This window comes from Salvelinus alpinus, chromosome 13 (genome assembly GCF_045679555.1).
Source record: "Salvelinus alpinus chromosome 13, SLU_Salpinus.1, whole genome shotgun sequence".
Taxonomy (NCBI): domain Eukaryota; kingdom Metazoa; phylum Chordata; class Actinopteri; order Salmoniformes; family Salmonidae; genus Salvelinus; species Salvelinus alpinus.
Genome location: NC_092098.1, coordinates 38,752,708 through 38,774,403, shown reverse-complemented (window position 1 = coordinate 38,774,403; position 21,696 = coordinate 38,752,708). Strand labels below are relative to the sequence as shown.

At 40.6% G+C, this 21,696-nt stretch overlaps 1 protein-coding gene across 2 annotated transcripts in view; it reads right to left on the bottom strand.

The window, feature by feature from the left end:
- LOC139537672 (glutamate receptor ionotropic, kainate 4-like) overlaps positions 1-21,696 on the bottom strand; it is a 117,753-nt gene that overhangs the window by 78,208 nt on the left and 17,849 nt on the right. Inside the window, exons 2-3 of one of the 2 annotated variants that reach the window (XM_071339256.1) lie at positions 4,262-4,395; positions 2,528-2,692 (exon numbers count right to left, since the gene is read on the bottom strand). In XM_071339256.1, coding sequence (XP_071195357.1) covers positions 2,528-2,692; positions 4,262-4,343 — 247 coding nt within the window. In that variant the 5' untranslated portion in view covers positions 4,344-4,395. The remainder of the gene's footprint in view (positions 1-2,527; positions 2,693-4,261; positions 4,396-21,696) is intronic. The other variant, XM_071339257.1, reaches the window with a different exon arrangement.

Below are 21,696 nucleotides of genomic sequence, written 5' to 3'. Positions count from 1 at the left end.
GCTTCAGGTTCTGCCACAGCATCTCGATTAGATTTAGGTCAGGACTTTGACTTGGCCAAAACGCAAATCTTCTTTCTCCTGAGTCATTCTTTGGTAGATTTGCATGAATTCTTTGGGTCGTTGTCTTGTTGGAAGACCCATTTTCGGCCCAGCTTTAGCTCCTTGACTGATGGCCTTACGTTCTGTTCAAGAATCTCCTGGTATACCTCAGAATTCATGGTTCCTTTAATGATGTGGAGTTTCCTCCAGAGGAGGAAAAGCAGCCTCAGATCTTGACATTCCCACCACCATGCTTGACTGTTGGGATAAGGTTATTTTTGGTGGTAGGCAGTGTTGGGTTTTTGGGGAACATAGCGGTGTTGATTGGGACCAAAAAGGTCAATTTTGGATGCATCGGTCCAGAGAATGGACTTCCAGAAACCTTCAGGTTTGTCCAGGTGGTCTCTGGTTAAGACGGGCAGTTTGTTTCTTTTTTGACAGCAGAAGCTTCTTCCTAGCAACCCTCCCATGAATGGCATTTTGATTCAGTGTTCTTCTTATTGTTGAAGCATGCACAGTTACCTGAGATGCAGCAAGGGAGGTCTGCAAATCTCTAGATGTTATGTTTTGGTTGGCTTTTACCTGATGTATTATTGTTCTTGTGGCTCTTCGGGATATTTTGGAAGGATGTCCACTTCTAGGCCGAGTTGATGTCATGTTAAATGCTCTCCATTTGTAAATTATTTGCCTCACAGTGGACTGATGGAGCTCAAATCTTTTTGAGATTTTATATCCTTCCCCAGACTGATGTGCTCTCACTACCCTCGTCCTGATGTCCTCTTAGCTCTCCTTTCGGCATGGTGTGCTTTGCATTTACCTGGATAGGTAACACCATCCAGGTAAATGCCCCGCCCAAACTCTTTCCTAACGATCTCTCCTTTGATGGGTTCATTTGGTACCCAATTGTTTACCCACCTGATTCTACTTGATTTAACCAATACAACTTGGGGTTCACTTATTTTGGCACCTGCACTAATTCCTTTTTTATTTAGTTTTTCTACTACACACATGATTTCCTCTACACCAACATATGGTGTTGGTAAATATTAACCTGTTATGCCAGATCAAAAAGACTGGTTCCGATAAAATTAAGATTTCACGGTAATTTAAAAAAAATCTTTAATTGCACAAGGGGTTCACATACTTTCAAGCAGCACTGTGTGTGTGTGTGTGTGTGTGTGTGTATATATCTCCCCACCAGAGACCAGGGTTCAATCCCTGTGTCCACTGTCCACCCTTCCTACTGTCTTCCCTTCTGTCTCCCCGTCTACTTCACTACTGTCTGAATCAAGTATTAAAAAGGAGAATTCCACTTTTAAAAATTGCTTGACATTTCCCGCAATGGCTGTGTCCCAACCAGGGCCAATAGGGCTCTTGTCAAATGTAGTGCACTATATAGGGAATAGGGTGCTGTTTGAGATCCAGACAATTAGTCAGCAGTCCATTTCTAATCCTGTTTCAGAGGTATCCATTTCCACAGCCAACCAGCCGTGGTGAGGCCAAACTGGCCTGGGCCTTTATTGGAACTGAGGAAATGCATTTGTCATTTCCTCCCTGCCAGTCAACTAAAGGGTTGCATCCCAAATGGCACCCTATTCCCCATATAGTGCATAAATAGTATAATGTAGGGTGCCATTTGGGACGCAACCCAATATGTTCTCTCGAGGCTTCAGATAAATAAAAAAATACTTTACATCCACTAGACTAGAGCAAGCATTGGAAATGCAGCCAGGTCACCCGTGATACAAGTCAGTATTCGATGTCCATCCATGTCTGAGGATGTTGGGAGATGACATGGAAACCGTCCACTAAGGGCAACCGTAAACGCTGTTACCTTCAAGTAGGTTTCGGTTTTGCTAAGGCATTTTGGACGGGGATGGCGGATGGGTGTAAACATCTGCCACTCGTGTCAAAGGTTGAATGTTTAAATTCACCAATAGAAAGTTGTTTTTGAGATTTTTTGTTTTAAGCCTATCCCAAACCTTACTTTAACCATTCAGAGTTAATGCCTAAACTTAACCATAAACACTTTGAAATTTGACATTTGGAACAACTTTGAAATTTGTTTGGGAAACATGGCTGAACATCTAATTCTGACATGAGACTGTTAGAGCTTGTTGTGTAAATTGTACATAGGACAAGGGGATTTGTTTCTAGCTGTAAGACTTTGGCCGTATCCGAAAGCTGTCTAGTCTACTTACTAAAATTACATACTGTACTAATCACACTACTTACTATTTAGAACGTACTGTTTAGTAAAAACGTATGAAGTAAGCAACAAATATCAAGTTCATTAGCCTATGCCCTGAGGGAACTTGGTTCCAGTTACAGTTGGAACCTTTGTATTAAAACCTTTTACTTTTAATAAACACCAGCTTTGCCTCTGTCTTGAGCCTCTCTGGATTTTCTCTCATCACTGCCCTCCAAGTGTTCTGCCACATAGAAAATACTTCAGTTTTTAGCACTGTATATCATTATCCTGACTTACTGGTGTCCCCTGTCTCGTACTCGCTGTCCCTCAGGAGTTCAAAAATGTCCACCTCCACTTTGCCCATCACAGAGAGGTTACTAACACGGTTGATGCCCTCTTTGGCCAGGGTGATAGCCAGGCGCTCACCACGACTGCACTCCATCGGGTCATCCAGAACAGCAGCTACAAGACACAGGGTGTGTTACGGTTCTGCCATTTTGAGGACTATGCCTAGGGTTGCAAAGTTTTGGTAACTTTCCCCAAATTCCCTGTTTTCCAGAAATTCCGGTTGGAATATTCCTGGAATCAGGAGGGAATAAGGAATCCTCCAACCAGGTTACCAGCTTTTTAAACCCTAACTATGCCATCAATGCCATATCCTGGTGCCAGATCAGTTTCTGCTGTATAGCCAACTCCTATGGCCACTATCATGCCAAACATTACAGTTGAACTGCAATAGTATTCTCCCATTTGTGTTGATTGTGAGGACCTATAGGTTGGTATAATTAACATATTTGGGAAAATATTTTGCAATGAGCGGATTTTTATTTTGTTGATGAACATCTTTTTGGGGTGAATTTCTCCCAAGCATGATCAGTGAGTAGATATTTTTATTGCTATATTTCTATGGCACAGGCTGTATTTGACAGGCAAAATAGCACAGATCTGTGCAAAATATACTGTCAAAATTATAACAATCTGCAGCATGATTTAATCAAAAATGTTCAACAACAATGTGCATTAAAATGAGGTGGTTATTTAATCACGAAACGATGCATGCAATACACATGCAGTATTTGGAACTCACAATGGATATTAATCCCTTCCCGCCTATGTGAAATATTGGTTATTTTGCTCACTGCTGTTTGCTCATGTAAAATGTCCCCCATTATGCATTTTCTCTAGAGGCAGAGCTAGAACAAAGGAGAGAGACAGACTGCAGTTGTCTGTGATAAAAAGTTTATTATGTTAAATGTCATGGGTTTTCTCTCTTTCCCCAAATGTCATGTACTGAATATGAAATAACACTCTCAGTCCAGTGTGAGGGAGTTCAACCTAACAGAAATGCAATGACGGCTTTACTGCTCTCCAATAATGTTACATTCTTTGACCCCCCCAACAGTGGGATTTGATTCACTTCATAAGGTAAGCCAATGCTTGGATGGCAAGGAGAGAGGGATACACAGACAAACTTTTAATTATCGTTCATATACCATTCAGTGAAATGTTGACCTGCATGAGAAGCTTGTCATAGGGAATGTTGCTGTTAAATAAACAAGTTATGCAGGGTCAGACAATGCCCTGTTTTTTCTGTTATTGTTTCCTTTAAGATAGAAAGCAATTTTCTGCTTCACAAATGCATTCAGTCACTAGAGCGTGCAAGGAAGTGACAGGAGCTCAAGTTGAGATTGCTAATAGAAAAGCAACACAAGCCACATTGTAACCGAAGGTGCCAAGTCCTTTGTCACCATCACAAACTATATTAGTTAATACAGCACGGTAAGCAGTAGACTAGTATTACATTCAATTAAGCCAGTTCTCACATCTCCAAATAGGATGATTTCCAATGTATGCAAATGTCTAATTTAAAGCAATGTTGAGTATTCAGCCAAGCTGTGGTATAAGCAAAAATAGCTCTCACCGATTTTAGTATTTTCCACATTCAAACAATGCCAAATCCTTAAGAGGAGTGTTGGCATGATAGTGCACTGCAATTGCACAGGCAGGGGGATAATTTGGTGCATTACTTACCCAGTCTCAAGGTGAATGGATTGCTGGATATGCGCCCTGCACACATGGCTAAGAGCAGCAGAGCGGCCCACACCGGGTGCATCTTCTATGACTCCTCATGGGGCTTACCTTGGGGGTGCCCCTCTCACAGCCAGCTGCACACAACAAGAAGAAACCGTCAGCATAGATAGAATAGAGAACTATTCTATTCTCATCAACGCTGCGGTATCCCAGGACTCCCTGAGAAGCAGTTGCCATTGTTACTGTGTGGACTATAAATGGACAGTGCATAATCAATAACTTATCAACAAATTGGCATACAATGCACTAAATAAAAAAATAGGCCTATCAAATAAAATGTATTATAAAATGAATTTACTCCACCGCAGCAGCACACAACGGCACCTTATTTGGGTCCTCATTCTCGGGTTGTAAGCTGGGGAAAATGAAATGCATTACGCCGTCATAACTATAATACAGCTGCTTCTTTTGTCAAGTAAATAGTAATACACATGCATTATTAACCAGAGAGACAGAACATTCAATGTTTTTATTTGAAAACACTCTCTGCTCTTTGAGGGTTGTATTACTGGGCAGTCTACCACTAATATGCTGCTAATTCATTTATCACAATGGGGAAGTGGCAATTAAGCAAACACACACAATGCTCAATCAATTCTCCCATATGCAATTACTGCAGATCACCGTGAATGGCTTTAAATGGTCCATGTGTAGGCAACCATTAGCCTATAGAATACTGAATAGTGGGATGTCCAACCTGGTCTCGGAGCATTTCGTATTATTCTGTATGTAAATCCGAGACACTCCGTTTAGTATGATATGTTACATTTGGTATGGTGTGCATTAATTTGAGGATGTCTATCACCCATTTCGTATGATATGTTCCGAATTTGCTAATCTAAAAATGTGTTACGAATTGGCAAACCGTAAATTAGTTAATTAAAGCTAGCTAGGTGGCTAACATTACCTAGGCTAGGGGTTAGGGTTAGCAAAAAGGGATAAGGTTAGGGTTAGGGGAAGGGTTGGCTAACATGCTAAATAGTTGCAAAGTAGATAAAAAGTAGTAAGTAGTTGAAAAGTTGCTAAAATGCTGAAGTTGTCTGTGATGAGATGAGAACTCGCAACCTTTGGGTTGCTAGACGTTTGCATTATATGCAGACCCATCCACCCTGACCAACCACCCTACGTTTGTTTTTGCCTTAAAACTTCATATGGCTTGGGGCAGTATTGAGTAGCTTGGATGAATAAGGTGCCCAGAGTAAACTGCCTGCTACTCAGGCCCAGTTGCTAATATATGCATATTATTAGTAGATTTGGATAGAAAACACTCTGAAGTTTCTAAAACTGTTTGAATGATGTCTGTGAGTATAACAGAACTTATATGGCAGGCAAAACCCTGAGAAAAAATCCAACCAGGAAGTGGGAAATCTGAGGTTTGTAGGTTTTCAACTCTTCGCCTATCGAATATACAGTGGGATATTGGTCATATTGCACTTCCTAAGGCTTCCACTAGATGTCAACTGTCTTTAGAACCTTGTTTGATGCTTCTACTGTGAAGGAGGGGGGAATGAGGGCTCTTTGAGACATGGGTCTGGCAGAGTGCCATGAGCTGACCAGGCGCATTCATGTGAGAGAGTTAGCTTGCGTTCCATTGCATTTCTGAAGACAAAGGAATTCTCCGGTTGGAACATTATTGAAGATTTATGTTAAAAACATCCTAAAGATTGATTCTATACTTCGTTTGACATGTTTCTACGAACTGTAATATGACTTTTCATCTGAACATTCGCATGGACTTGCCCGCGCGTCGTGAGTTTGGATTGTGTACTGAACGCGCGAACAAAAAGGAGGTATTTGGACATAAATGATGGACTTTATGGAACAAATCAAACATTTATTGTGGAACTGGGATTCCTGGGAGTGCATTCTGATGAAGATCATCAAAGGTAAGTGAATATTTATAATGCTATTCTGACATCTGTTGACTCCACAACATGGTGGATATCTTCATGGCTTGTTTGGGCTCTGAGCACTGTATTCAGATTATAGCATGGTGTGCTTTTTCCGTCAAGTTTTTTAGAAATTTGTGTAGGGTTACGTTCAACTTTAAAGAAATACACTTCTCAAAACATCACAGACACAGTACCTCAGTTATTATTAAGACATGTAAAATATAGGTACAAAGAGTTTCAAACATCATTCAAGTGCACTTGAGCATGTCCAGTGCCCTCAAAGTATTCACACCACTGGACTTTTTCCACATTTTGCTGTGTCACAGCCTGAATTTAAAATGGATTAACTTGAGATTGTGTCACTGGCCTACACACAATACTCCATAATGTCAAAGTGGAATGTCTTTTTTTACAAATTAATACAAAATTAAAAGCTGACATGTCTTGAGTCAATAAGTATACAACCCCTTTGTTATGGCAAGCGCTAAATAAGTTAAGGAGTAAAAATGTGCTTAACATGTCACATAATAAGTTGCATGGACTCAGTGTGCAATAATCATGTTTAACCTCATCAACCTCATCTCTATACCATACACAGACAATTATCTGCAAGGTTCCTCAGTCGAGTAGTGAATTTCAAACACAGATTCAACCACAAAGACCAGGAGGATTTCCAATGCCTCGCAAAGTAGGGGACCTATTGATAGATGGGTAAAAATAATATCCCTTTGAGCATAGTGAAGTTATTAATTACACTTTGATTGGTGTATCAATACACCCAGTCACTACAAAGATACAGGCATCCTTCCTAACTCAGTTGCTAGAGAGGAAGGAAACCGCTCAGGGATTTCACCATGGAGCCAAACAGTTAGTTTTATCCTGTCACAGCCATTACAATCTGAGGATGGATCAACATCATTGTGGTTACTCCACAATACTAACCTAAATGACAGAGTGAGAAGAGGGAAGCCTGTACAGAAGAAAAATATTTCAAAACATGTATCCTGTTTGCAATAAGGCAGTAAAGTAAAACTGCAAAGATTTTGGCAAAGTAATGCTTGGGGCAAATCCAACACAACACATCACTGAGTATCACTCTGAATATTTTCAAGCATGGTGGTGGCTGCATCATGTTATGGGTAAGCTTGTCATCGGCAAGGACTAGGGAGGAAAACCTGGTTGTCTGCTTTCCACCAGACACTGTGACAAATTCACCTTTCAGCAGGACAATAACCTAAAACACAACGGCAAATATACACTGGAGTTCCTTACCAAGAAGACATTGAATGTTCTTGAGTGGCATAGTTACAGTTTTGACTTAAATCAGCTTGAAAATCTAAGGCAAAACTTGAAAAGGGCTTTCTAGCAATGACAGAGCTTGACAGAGAACCAACTTGACAGAGCTTGAAGATTTTTTATATAGAATAATGTGCAAATATTGTAAAATCCATGAAGCTCTTAAAGACTTACCCAGAAATACTCACAGCTGTAATCGCTGCCAAAGGTGATTCTAACATGACTCAGGGGTGTGAATATTTATGTAAATGAGATTTCTGTATTTCATTTTCAATACATTTTAAAAAAAATCTAAAAACATATTTTCATTTTGTCATTATGGGGTATTGTGTGTAGTTGGGTAAGGGGGGAAAATAATTGAATACATTTTGAATTCAGGCTGTAACACAAAATGTGGAATAGGGTCAAGGGGATATGAATACTTTCTGAAGGCATGTGACAATTTGATTTAAAGATCCAATGCAGCTGTTTTTATCTCAATATCAAATTATTTCTGGGTAACAATTAAGTACCTTGATCGTTTTCCATTCAAATGGTGAAAAATAAACAAAAATAGCTTCTTAGCAATTTCTCAAGCAAGAATTTAGCTAGGACTGTGTATTTGTATTTATTATGGATCCCCATTAGCTGCTGCCAAGGCAGCAACTGCTCTTCCTGGGTTAGGCAGTTTTATATAATTTTAAAAATATTACAATGCAGTCATTGATTTTACAACACACTGTGTGCGCTCAGGCCCCTAGTCCACCACTACCACCTATCTACAGTACAAAATCCATGTGTACGTGTGTGTATAGCGCGTATGTTATCATTTGTGCATGTGTATGCATCAAATAAAACTTGATTTGTCACGTGTCAAATACAACAGGTGTAGACCTTACCATTTTAAATGCTTACTTACAAGCCCTTAACCAACAATGCCGTTCAAGAACGAGTTAAGAAATTATTTACCAAATAAGCTAGAGTAAAAAATCAGAAGTAACACAATAAAATAACAATAACAAGGCTATATAAAGGGGGTACCAGTACAGAGTCAATGTGCGGGGGTACAGGCTAGTCGAGGTAATTTGTTCATGTAGGTGGGGGGGGATCAATGTAAAATAGTCCGGGTGGCCATTTTGATTAATTGTTCAGCAGTCTTATGGCTTGGAGGTAGAAGCTGTTAAGGAGCCTTTTGGTCCTAGACTTGGCGCTCCGGTACCGCTTGCCGTGCGGTGGCAGAGAGAACAGTCTATGACTTGGATGACTGGAGTCTTTGACAATGTTTTGAGCTTTCCTCTGACACCGCCTAATATATAGGTCCTAGATGGCAGGAAGCTTAGCCCCAGTAATGTACTGGGCCGTACGCACTACCCCCTGTAGCGCCTCAAGGTCAGATGCTGAGCAGTTGCCATACCAGGCGGTGATGCAACCGGTCAGGATGCTGTCGATGGTGCAGAGGTAGAACTTTTTGAGGATCTGGGGACCCATGCCAAATATTTTCAGTATCCTGAGGGGGGAAAAGTGTTGGCGTGCCCTCTTCACAACTGTCTTGGTGTGTTTGGACCATGATAGATCGTTGGTGATGTGGACACAAAGGAACATGAAACTCTCGACCTGCTCCACTTCAGCCCCGTCGATGTTAATGGGGGCCTGTTTAGCCCGCCTTTTCCTGTAGTCCACGATCAGCTCCTTTTGTCTTGCTCACATTGAGGGAGAGGTTGTTGTCCTGGCACCACACTGCCAGGTCTCTGACCTCCTCCCTATAGGCTGTCTCATCGTATGTCGGTAATCAGGCCTACCACTGTTGTGTGGTCAGCAAACTTAATGATGGTGTTGGAGTCGCGTTTGGCCATGCAGTCGTAGTTGAACAGGGAGTACAGGAGGGGACTAAGGATGCACCCCTGAGGGGCCCCAGTGTTAACGATCAGCATGGCAGTTGTTGCCTACCCTTACCACCTGGGGGCGGCCCGTCAGGAAGTTCAGGATCCAGTTGCAGAGGGAGGTGTTTAGTCCCAGGGTCCTTAGCTTAGTGATGAGCTTTGTGGGCACTATGGTGTTGAATGCTGAGCTGTAGTCAATGAACAGCATTCTCACATAGGTGTTCCTTTTGTCTAGGTGAGTGTTCAAATCTAATTTTACTGCTTGCATCAGTTACTTAATGTGGAATAGAGTTCCATGTAGTCATGGCTCTATGTAGTACTGTGCGCCTCCCATAGTCTGTTCTGGACTTGGGGATTGTGTGGTATGCATGGGTGTCTGAGCTGTGCGCCAGTAGTTCAAACAGACAACTCTGTGCATTCAACATGTCAATACCTCTCATAACTACAAGTAGTAATAAAGTCAATCTCTCTTCCACTTTGAGCCAGGAGAGATTGACATGCATATTATTAATATTAGCTCTCTGTGTACATCCAAGGGCCAACCGTGCTGCCCTGTTCTAAGCCAATTGTAATTTTTCGAAGTCCCTTTTTGTGGCATCTATGCGACAAAACTAGGCCCTGTAGGACCTGCCTTGTTGATAGTGCTGTTAAGAAGGTAGAGCAACACTTTATTATGGACATACTTATCCACATCTTAGCTACTGTTGTATTAATATGTTTTGACCATGACAGTTTAAAATCCAGGATTACTCCAGGCATTTTAGTCACCTCAATGCGCTCAATTTCCACAATATTTAGTTGAGGTTTATTGAATGATTTGTCCCAAATACAATGCTTTTAGTTTTAGAAATATTTAGGTCTAACTTTTTTCTTGCCACCCACTCTGAAACTAACTACAACTTTTTGTTGAGTGTTGCAGTCATTTCAGTCGCTGTAGTAGCTGATATGTATAGTGCTGAGTCATCAGCATACATAGACACACTAGCTTTACTCAAAGCCAGTGGCATGTCATTAGTAAAGATTGAAAAAAGTAATGGGCCTAGACAGCTGCCCTGGGGAATTCCTGATTCTACCTGTATGTTGTTGAAGCTTCCATTGAAGAACACCCTCTGCGTTATGTTAGACAGGTAACTCTTTATCCACAATATAGCAGGGGGTGTAAAGCCATAACACATACGTTTTTCCAGCAGCAGACTATGATCGATAATGTATAAAGCCACACTGAAGTCTAACAAAACAGCCTCCACAATCTTTTAATCATCATATTCTCTCAACCAATCATCAGTAATTTGTGTAAGTGCTGTGCTTGTTGAATGTCCTTCCCTATAAGCATGCTGAAAGTTTGTTAATTTGTTTACTGTAAAATAGCATTGTGTCGGATCAAACACAATTGTATTATTCTTCACTATTCTTAGGTAGCGGAATGACTTTTGCTTCCCTCCAAGCCTGGAGGCACACTTTCTGGTAGGCTTAAATTGAAAATATGGCAAATAGGAGTGGCAATATCGTCCGCTATTATCCTCAGTAATTTTCCATCCAAGTTGTCAGACCCCGGTGGCTTTTCATTGTTGATAGACAATAAAAATTCACCTCTTCCACACTCACTTTACAGAATTCAAATAACAATGCTCGTCTTTCATAATTTGGTCAGATATACTTGAATGTGTAGTGCCAGTGTTTGTTGTTGGCATGTCATGCCTAAATTTGCTAATCTTGCCAATAAAAAAAATAATTAGTTGTTGACAATATCAGTTGGTTTTGTGAGGAATGAGCCATCTGATTCAATGAATGATGGAGCTTTACCCATAATTTCATTTGAGGTGCTCCAAAACGTTTTACTTTAAATCTTTGTCATTTATCTTTGTTTCATAGTGTAGTTTATTCTTTTTATTCAGTTTAGTCACAGGATTTCTCAATTTTCAATACATTTGCCAATCGGTTGTGCAGCCAGACTTATTTGCCATTCCTTTTGCCTCATCCCTCTCAACCATAGAATTTTTCAATTCCTCATCAATCGACAGGGATTTAACAGTTTTTACAGTCCCTTTCTTAATAGGTGCGTGCTTATTAGTAACTGGAATAAGCTATTTCATAAATGTGTCAGTGTCTGTTTGCTCCTCATTACACACCATGGACCAACAAATATTCTTTACATCAACAACATAGGAATCACTACAAAACTTATTGTATGACCTCTTATACACTATATTAGGCCCAGCCTTTGGAACTTCTGTTTTCCAAGATATGGCTACTATATTGTGATCATTACATCCTATAGATTTGGATACAGCTTTCAAGCAAATTTCTACAGCATTAGTAAAGATATGATCAATATATGTTTTCATTCCTGTGCTGTTTGTAACTACACTGGTAGGTTGACTGATAACCTGAACCAGGTTCCAGGCACTGGTTACAGTTTGAAGCTTTTTCTTGAGTGGGGAGCTTGATGAAAGCCAGTCAATATTTTCATCGCCCAAAAAATATACCTCTGTTTATCACATACATTATCAAGCATTTCACACATGTTATCCAGATAATGACTGTTAGTACTTGGTGGTCTATAGCAGCTTCCCACCAGAATGGGATTTAGGTGACAGATTAACCTCTAACCTTTACAGGAATGTGGTTATGAATATAAACAACACCTCCCATTGGCATTTATATATTTTCTGTAAAAGTTATAACCTTGTATTGCTACCACTGTATCATCAAAGGTATTATCTATGTGAGTGTCAGAGATAGTCAGAATAGGAATGCCATCTGTTACTAGCAAATTATTGATTTCATGAACCTTGTTTCTTAAGCTACATATGTTAATGTGGGCTATTTTGATCACTTTTCTTCTGGGATGCTTGTTTTCATTACTTTACTGGGAAGCTTAGCAGAAGTAGATATGCTCATGTTATTTATGTTAGTGCAGGGTGAGCTGCACACAGTGGACTTCCTCCTAGGGCACACCGCCTCAATGCTAACAGTATACATTTGGTTCATATGCACATGATTACTGCATAAAATAGCTGTAGGATCAGCAGAGGCATTCAGGGCAGTTAGAGGGACATACATTAGGTTACTTACATTGTCTACCAACGCCCCTGGTGTAATGTACATTTTCTGAAGCATTATGACAACTCTGAGTCACAATGGTAGGGATTAGCTGGGCTTGGGTCATTGATAAGTCATTGTTTCAACACAGCCTTATAATGCTGTGAAAGGATCCAGGAACCCAAATGATTTGGGTGGATCCAATCCTCCTTATAAAACTTGTTTTGTTTCCAAAAGGTATTGAAATTGTCAACAAAATTACACCCATTGAGATGTAATAACCACGTAGCCAGTTGTGGCAGTGGTCTGAGTGGGGAGGAGATAACTGAAATCTAGCTGATATTGGTCTATTAAATAATTTACCACCTGGTGATGTCACCAGGCATGCCAAAACTACATCCCATCAAAAGAGCCTGAAATTTCAGGCGGTCTTTTCAAAAAGCTTTTACACTAAAAATGCATTAACCTAATTTGCACAATTTCACAATACTATTCTGTAATGGGGAATTACTTGATTTAAATTATTCCTGTATTTTATTTACTATACAGTGGCTTGCGAAAGTATTCACCCCCTTGGCATTTTCCTATTTTGTTGCCTTACAACCTGGAATTAAAATAGAATTTTGGGGAGGTTTGTATCATTTGATTTACACAATATGCCTACCACTTTGAAGATGCAAAATATTTTTTATTGTGAAACAAACAAGAAATAAGACAAAAAAACTTAACTTGAGCGTGAAGAACTATTCACCCCCCCCCCCCCCCCAATACCTTGTAGAGCCATCTTTTGCAGCAATTACAGCTGCAAGTCTCTTGGGGTATGTCTCTATAAGCTTGGCACATCTAGCCACTGGGATTTTTGCCCATTCTTCAAGGCAAAACTGCTCCAGCTCCTTCAAGTTGGATGGGTTCCGCTGGTGTACAACAATTTTAAGTCATACCACAGATCAGATCTTGACTAGGCCATTCCAAGACATTAAATGTTTCCCCTTAAACCACTCGAGTGTTGCTTTAGCAGTATGCTTAGGGTCATTGTCCTGCTGGAAGGTGAACCTCTGTCCCAGTCTCAAATCTCTGGAAGACTGAAACGGGTTTCCCTCAAGAATTCCCCTGTATTTAGCGCCATCCATCATTCATTCAATTCTGACCAGTTTCCCAGTCCCTGCTGATGAAAAACATCCCCACAGCATGATGCTGCCACCACCATGCTTCACTGTGATGGTGTTCTCAGGGTGATGAGAGGTGTTGGATTTGCGCCAGACATAGCGTTTTGCTTGATGGCCAAAAAGCAACATTTTAGTCTCATCTGACCAGAGTACCTTCTTCCATATGTTTGGGGAGTCTCCCACATGCCTTTTGGCGAACACCAAATGTGTTTGCTTATTTTTTTCTTTAAGCAATGGCTTTTTTCTGGCCACTCTTCTGTAAAGCCCAGCTCTGTGGAGAGTACAGCTTAAAGTGGTCCTATGGACAGATACTCCAATCTCTGCTGTGGAGCTTTACAGCTCCTTCAGGGTTATCTTTGGTCTCTTTGTTGCCTCTCTGATTTTCCCTCCTTGCCTGGGGAGAGCTCCTTGGTCTTCATGGTGCCGCTTGCTTGGTGGTGCCCCTTGCTTAGTGGTGTTTATATACTGGGGCCTTTCAGAACAGATGTATATATACTGAGATCATGTGACAGATCATGTGACACTTAGATTGCACACAGGTGGACTTTATTTAACTAATTTTGTGACTTCTGAAGGTAATTGGTTGCATCAGATCTTATTTAGGGGCTTCATAGCAAAGGGGGTGAATACATACGCACACACCACTTTTCCATTTATTTATTTTTAAATTTGTAACAAGGTCTTTTTTTCATTTCACTTACCAATTTGGACTATTTTGTGTATGTCCATTACATGAAATCCAAATAAAAATCAATTTAAATTACAGGTTGTAATGCAACAAAATAGGGGAAACGCCAAGGGGGATGAATACTTTTGCAAGGCACTGTAAGCACTTATATTCCTACCTTTTTGACTTGTTTAACTCCCAGTATCAAATGTCTGCCAGTGTTGAAATGTTATGGTTAAAGTTTGATGTCAAACTGGGCCGAGGGCACACTGATAATGTCCATGACACCATGTAATTCTGTAAGCGCTGATGTTGTCTTCCTCTCGGGCTGGTATTTACAGAACACTTGGTACTGTTGGATTAGAATATAAAGGGTCTTTCTCCAAGAGCCCCGCTATACATTTTTTTATCTGCTTTATAAATAAAACCCAGGAAAATCAAGTTGACTGACTGCACTGGACCTTTTAAAGTTTGATATATTTAACCTTTATTTATCCAGGTAAGTCAATTAAGAACAATTTCTTGTTTGAAGGCAAAAAGGTGTATCGCTATTTTCTTCTCAAAACTAACAGTGTCGTAATGTAGCATTCCGCCTAACAGTTTATAGGATCACATAAATATGAAAACAAACTGATTTTGGGAAATTTTTGGAACGCAGTCGAATGCATGGCTGAACCCTGTCAAGTGTGTAGCACAGCCACTTTCTAAATAAAACATTTTTGTAGGAAGAATGCCAGGACAAACTTTCTTATGGATTAATTTAACCGTTACCAAGGTAGGACTGCAATCTAATTTTGGTGGGAAATACAGTATGCTAGCTATCAGTGATGTAAAGTACTTAAGTAGTACTTCAAAGTATTTTTTACTTAAGTAGTTGTTTGGGGTATCTGTACTTTACCTTACTATTTATATTTATTACAACTTTAACTTTTACTCCACTACATTCCTAAAGAAAATATGTACATTTTACTTCCATACATTTTTCCTGACACCCAAAAGTACTTGTTGCATTTGGAATGCGCAGGCAGGACAGCAATATGGAATAATTCACCACCTATCAATAGGTGGGGCTCACTAAACACATATACTGGATTTGTAAATTATGTCTGAGTGATGGGAGTGTGCCCTTGTCTGGCAGTAACAAAACAAGAAAATGTTGATGTATAGCATTTACTTTCAAGTATGACAATACATTTTTTCCACCACTGTACTTAAGTATATTTCAAACCAGATACTTTTAGACATTTACTCAAGTAGTATTTTACTGGGTGACTCACTTTTACTTTAGTAATTTTCTATTAAGGTATCTTTACTTTTACTCAAGTATGACAATTGGGTACTTTTTCCATCACTGTAGCTAGGTAAGTTTTAGGTGTCTGTTGAAAAATGGTCTACTAACTTTATGATAATGGTTCATATGGGTAACATATTCTCATGGGTTTAAATTATAATTTTTTCTTCTGGTAGTTTTTATCTTTGCATCTTGCTCTCAATGTGTCCATTGGCATTAACATTAGCTGCCAGCTGCCTCCCAGAGCATGTGGAAGGCAATAGTGCTCAGCTAGCTGGCTAACCTTGGGCTGGCTTTGCAAGGTAATACGTTGGAACAACCATTGCTTGTTGTAATAAAAAACACTGCAGTCATTGTTATGTACAGACAGCATTTTGGTTTAAATGGAAATCATATGGAGGCTATTTGGAAACAATAGCAAGTCTGCGTTGGAAATTCAACAATGTAAAAGCGAAGCAGCATACTCCTCTTGCTAATCTTGGCCTGTTCTTATATATAAAAATGAATGTTTCCCACAGCTCTACAGTATTAAACACATTATGGCTGCAATCAAAAGATAAAATGCCAATGACATCTACCATTTGCATAATAAAACTACAATTTTGGACGTTAACCTTTAAGTTAATGGATCTGCGAGAGTCATGTTAATGGCTCAATTGATAGCATGGCGTTTGCAACGCCAGGATTGTGGGTTACAGTAGATTCCCATGGGGGACAAGTATGAAGATGTATGCACTCACTACTGTAAGTCGCTTTGGATAAGAGCATCTGCTAAATGACTAAAGAAAGCCATCCTGGCTCCAAGATCCCAAAGTTCAAGTTCAATGCCTCCAAATTGATATGCAGGGCCATGGTCCGATGTCTCTAACATGAGAATACTCTCAGGAGAGATTAGGAACATTGTTGAGAGGACACCGTGAGGAATTAATTAAGTTTTGGAGACGAAATGTTGACATTGACACTTCTGAAGTAAGGAAAGCTTAGGGAGCTCAGAAACCCAATGGACTGTGGAGCCGTGACACATCATTGAACGAAGTAAGGACCTATTTGAAATAAGACTTAATTGAACTCTTTAATTTGCATTTCATTATGCATAACTGTTTTACAGACGTGATTTTGCCATTTCAGATGAACCACTTTAGAAGATTAGCGGGCACAATATTAGTGGTTATTTCATGAAATTAAAAGAGGTCGTGGCTTTGAAATTCAATCAATTTTTAAATAATGTTCCCTTATTGCAACCTTTCACCTAAGCTGTTGTTGGTTGTAAATCAAGTGCAGGGTTCCATGCCGGAATCTCATCAGTATTCATTCAAACTAATTTGATGAAGCAAAAGGTGATCCTGAGATAATATTTTGTTCTGCTGGGCAGCAGTGATACACCCTGTGACTGATCTCAAACATCTCCCCTTCAAGTGAAGAGGAAATGCAGTACACACTGGGTCTAAGCCATGACCCTGATTGAAGACGCACATTAAATAATATCCACAGGAGAAAGCAAACACGGTGAGAAAATCCCGAGCAAGCTGCAGTAGACAGATAAAGCTGATACATCTCCGGGCTGTTTGACTCTCCCTGGAAATAAATAGTGGTGTGAAGAATCACCTTTTTAATATGCGGACTGCATAAACAGAAACGAGACAGGTGGTGGGATTCACAATAGGATTAGGCTGAACAGGAAGATAGCAGGACTGTGATATCAGTTTTGTGCCGCGAAATGTCACTAATGCAACTCTAATACAGCCTTTCTGGTGCAAACTATTTCTGACAAAGTTCAATTCCTGGCTAGATACCAGAGAGCAAGAGTTATTTTCAATATTGATGTCTGGCTAAAAATGTCAGTCAAAATGCAGAGTTGGAGCAAATTGTTGCCAGAAAGCCCTTTAGTCTAACAATCCAGCTGAAGTTTGAAGACACAATCCTCTTTGGCTATGCCTCCATGTGGTGTGGTGACATGGCATCATACCAAAAAGCATGGCTGGGGGAATTTGATCCCTCTCATCTAGCAGCTATTCAACCAAATAGTTTACTTCTGCAGCCTTTACCACTTTACCGTGGTATGCTTTCATCCAGGTCTTATTGGTCAGGAAAATAGTAATCTCTGAACCAAGGACCCAATTTTGCATGCGCTAGCTAACATGATTTACTTCTGGGAGAGGAAGTGGCTGAATTTAAACTAATAGAAACAGCAGATTCTGTTCCTCCCCAGTACAGAACCACTACGAACATGACCAAAGACACTTATTGATAAGACCGGGAACAATTAGAATTTCCCATAGGAAAATAATTCACACTTAGCCGTCATGTTAACACTAGTTGGGCATGTGTGTTTGTCTACCGGATAGCTACCACAGTGCCACCAACAAGAATCAGCCTTAGCAAAGCATCTGCACATGTGCACAGGGATTTCCCCTCTAGAAACATTATTTTCCTCACAATGATTGGATCCATTAACTTATAGGTTGTTGGGTTTTAATGAAAAGAGGTGTCTTATGAGAAGTTCGATAAAATATGACAAACCCTATTTACACGTTTGGCAATGTTTGATCGGAGGAATGGGTCTATATGCTCTTCCACCAACCCCTGCGTGGCTGGTTGTCATACTACAATGCAAAAAAAAGTGTGACGGCTAATGCTAACAAGCTAAGCCATATTCTTTTTACTTTACAGTTAAACTTCCCACCTCCTCTTCAAGCACCACTTTGATACTTCTAAAGCAGGTATTCCCAAACTGGGGTACATGTAACCGGCCGTCGGGGGTACGCCAAATCAAAATGTGATTTTTTTTTCACATTTTTTTTTTAATAAATATATTTTTCCAAACAGTCCATTTTATATTTTCCAACGGGGCTATACATTTGGGTGAGGTTTTTTTCTCGCCTGAGTAGCCTCGTTTCACTGCCAAAAGTGTAAATTGAACCATCTAGTGTATATCAAAATAATAACACAATGTCAAATACAGGTAGCCTAGTCAAATAATTAACATACAATCACATTAACCGTTACTCTCTCGCGGGAATTCCACTAACGGTCCATATGTAGCCAAACGTAGCTGCTGCTCATATTGGTATCTGTACTGATGGCGAAAGCCATGACAGACATAGTGGAGTGGTAACGCGCTTACAAGTAGTTGCTCCCAATGCCACTTGGGTACACTGCAGCATCCCCTGAGAGGCTCTTGCTGCCAAGGGAATGCCTGACCGCTTGAAAGACGTTTTGGACACTACAGTGAAAATGGTTAACTTTGTTAAAGCAAAGCCTCTGAACTCTCGTGTATTTTCTGCACTATGCAATGTTATGGGCAGCAACCATGCAACCATGGTTACATGTACAACATACATAAGTGAGCTGGTTATAAAGGGGAAAAGTATTGACAAAAAAAATTAAATTGAGAAACGAGCGTAAAGTTTTCTTTACTGACCATAATTTTCACTTGTCTGTCCGCTTGCATGATGACGAATTTCTCACACGACTGGTCTATCTGGGTGATGTTTTTTCTTGGCTGAATGATCTGAATCTAGGATTACAGGGACTCTGCAACTATATTTAATGTGCAGTACAAAATTGAGACTATGATTAAGCAGTTGGAGCTCTTCTCTGTCTGCATTAACAAGGACAACACACAGGTCTTTCCATCATTGTATGATTTTTTTGTGTGCAAATGAACTCAAGCTTACGGACAATGTCAAATGTGATATAGCCAAATCAATTTTCACCTGAGTGAGTTGGATGTGCAATTACGCAGGTACTTTCTTACGGATGACACAAACAACTGGATTCGTTATCCCTTTCATGCCCTGCCTCCAGTCCACTTATTGATATCTGAACAAGAGAGCCTCATCGAAATTGCAACAAGCGATTCTGTGAAAATTGAATTAATCAGAAGCCACTGCCAGATTTATGGATTGGGCTGCACTCAGAGTATCCTGCCTTGGCAAATCGCGCTGTTAAGACACTTATGCCCTTTGCAACCACGTACCTATGTGAGAGTGGATTCTCGGCCCTCACTAGCATGAAAACTAAATACAGGCACAGACTGTGTGGAAAATGATTTAAGACTGAGACTCTCCCATTTTTATTCATTTTTATTTCACCTTTATTTAACCAGGTAGGCCAGTTGAGAAGTTCTCTTACAACTGCGACCTGGCCAAGATAAAGCAAAGCAGTGCGACACAAACAACACAGAGTTACACATGGGATAAACAAACGTACAGTCAATAACACAATAGAAAAAAATCCATATACAGTGTGTGCAAATGTAGTAAGATTCGGGAGGTAAGGCAATAAATGGCCATAGTGGCAAAATAATTACAACTTAGCAATCAAACACTAGAGTGATAGATGTGCAGAAGATGAATGTGCAAGTAGAGATACTGGGGTGCAAAGGAGAAAAAAAAATAACAATATGGGGACGAAGTAGTTGGGTGAGATATTTACAGATGGGCTGTGTACAGGTGCAACGATCGGTAAGCTGCTCTGACAGCTGATACTTAAAGTTAGTGAGGGAGATATAAGACTCCAGCTTCAGTGATTTTTTCAATTTGTTCCAGTCATTGGCAGCAGAGAACTGGAAGGAAAGGCTTTGGGGATAACCAGTGAAATATACCTGCTGGAGTGCGTGCTATGGGTGGGTGCTGCTATCGTGACCAGTGAGCTGAGATAAGGCGGGGCTTTACCTAGCAAAGACATATAGATGACCTGGAGCCAGTTTGTTTGGCGACAAATAAGAAGTGAGGGCCAGCCAACGAGAGCATACAGGTCGCAGTGGTGGGTAGTATATGGGACTTTGGTGACAAAAACTAATGGCACTGTGATCGACTACATCCAATTTGCTGAGTAGAGTGTTGGAGGCTATTTTGTAAATGATATCGCCGAAGTCAAGGATAGGTAGGATAGTCAGTTTTACGAGGGTATGTTTGGCGGCATGAGTGATGGATGCTTTGTTGCGAAATAGGAAGCCGATTCCAAATTTAATTTTGGATTGGAGATGCTTAATGTGAGTCTGGAAGGAGTGTTTACAGTCTAACCAGACACCTAGGTATTTGTAGTTGTCCACATATTCTAAGTCAGAACCGTCCAGAGTAGTGATACTAGACGAGCGTGCAGGTGTGGGCAGCGATCGGTTGATGCATTTGGTGTTTTACTTGCATTTAAGAGCAGTTGGAGGCCACGGAAGGAATGTTGTATGGCATTGAAACTCGTCTGGAGGTTTGTTAAGTGTCCAAAGAAGGGCGAGAAGTATACATAATGGTGTCGTCTGCGTAGAGGTGGATCAGAGAATCACCAGCAGCAAGAGCGACATCATTGATGTATACAGAGAAAAGAGTCGGCCCGAGAATTGAACCCCACAGGGTCCACAGCACCCCCATAGAGACTGCCAGAGGTCTGGAAAAAGGCCTTCCGATTTGACACACTGAACTCTGTCTGAGAAGTAGTTGGTGAACCAGGCGAGGCAGTCATTTGAGAAACCAAGGCTGTTGAGTCTGCCGATAAGAATGTGGTGATTGACAGAGTTGAAGCCTTGGCCAGGTCGATGAAGATGGCTTCACAGTATTGTCTTTTATCGATGGCGGTTATGATATCGTTTAGGATCTTGAGCGTGGCTGAGGTGCACCCATGACCCTCTCGGAAACCAGATTGCATAGTTAAGAAGGTACGGTGGGATTCGAAATGGTCGTTTGTTAACTTGGCTTTCGAAGACTTTAGAAAAGCAAGGTAGGATAGATATAGGTCTGTACCAGTTTGGGTCTAGAGTGTCTCCCCCTTTGAAGAGGGGAATAACCGCGGCAGCTTTCCAATCTTTAGGGATCTCAGACAATACGAAAGAGAGGTTGAACAGGCTAGTTACAGGGGTTGCAACAATTGCAGGGGGAAATTTTGGAAAGAGAGGGTTCAGATTGTCTAGCCCAGCTGATTTGTAGGGGTCCAGATTTTGCAGCTCTTTCAGAACATCAGCTATCTGGATTTGGATGAAGGAGAAATGGGGGAGGCTTGGGCAAGTTGCTGTGGGGGGGGGGTGCAGAGCTGTTGACCAGGGTAGGGGTAGCCAGGTGGAAAGCATGGTCAGCCATAGAAAAATGCTTATTGAAACTATCGATTATCGTAGATTTATCGGTGGTGACAGTGTTTCCTAGCCTCAGTGCAGTGGGCAGCTGTGAGGAG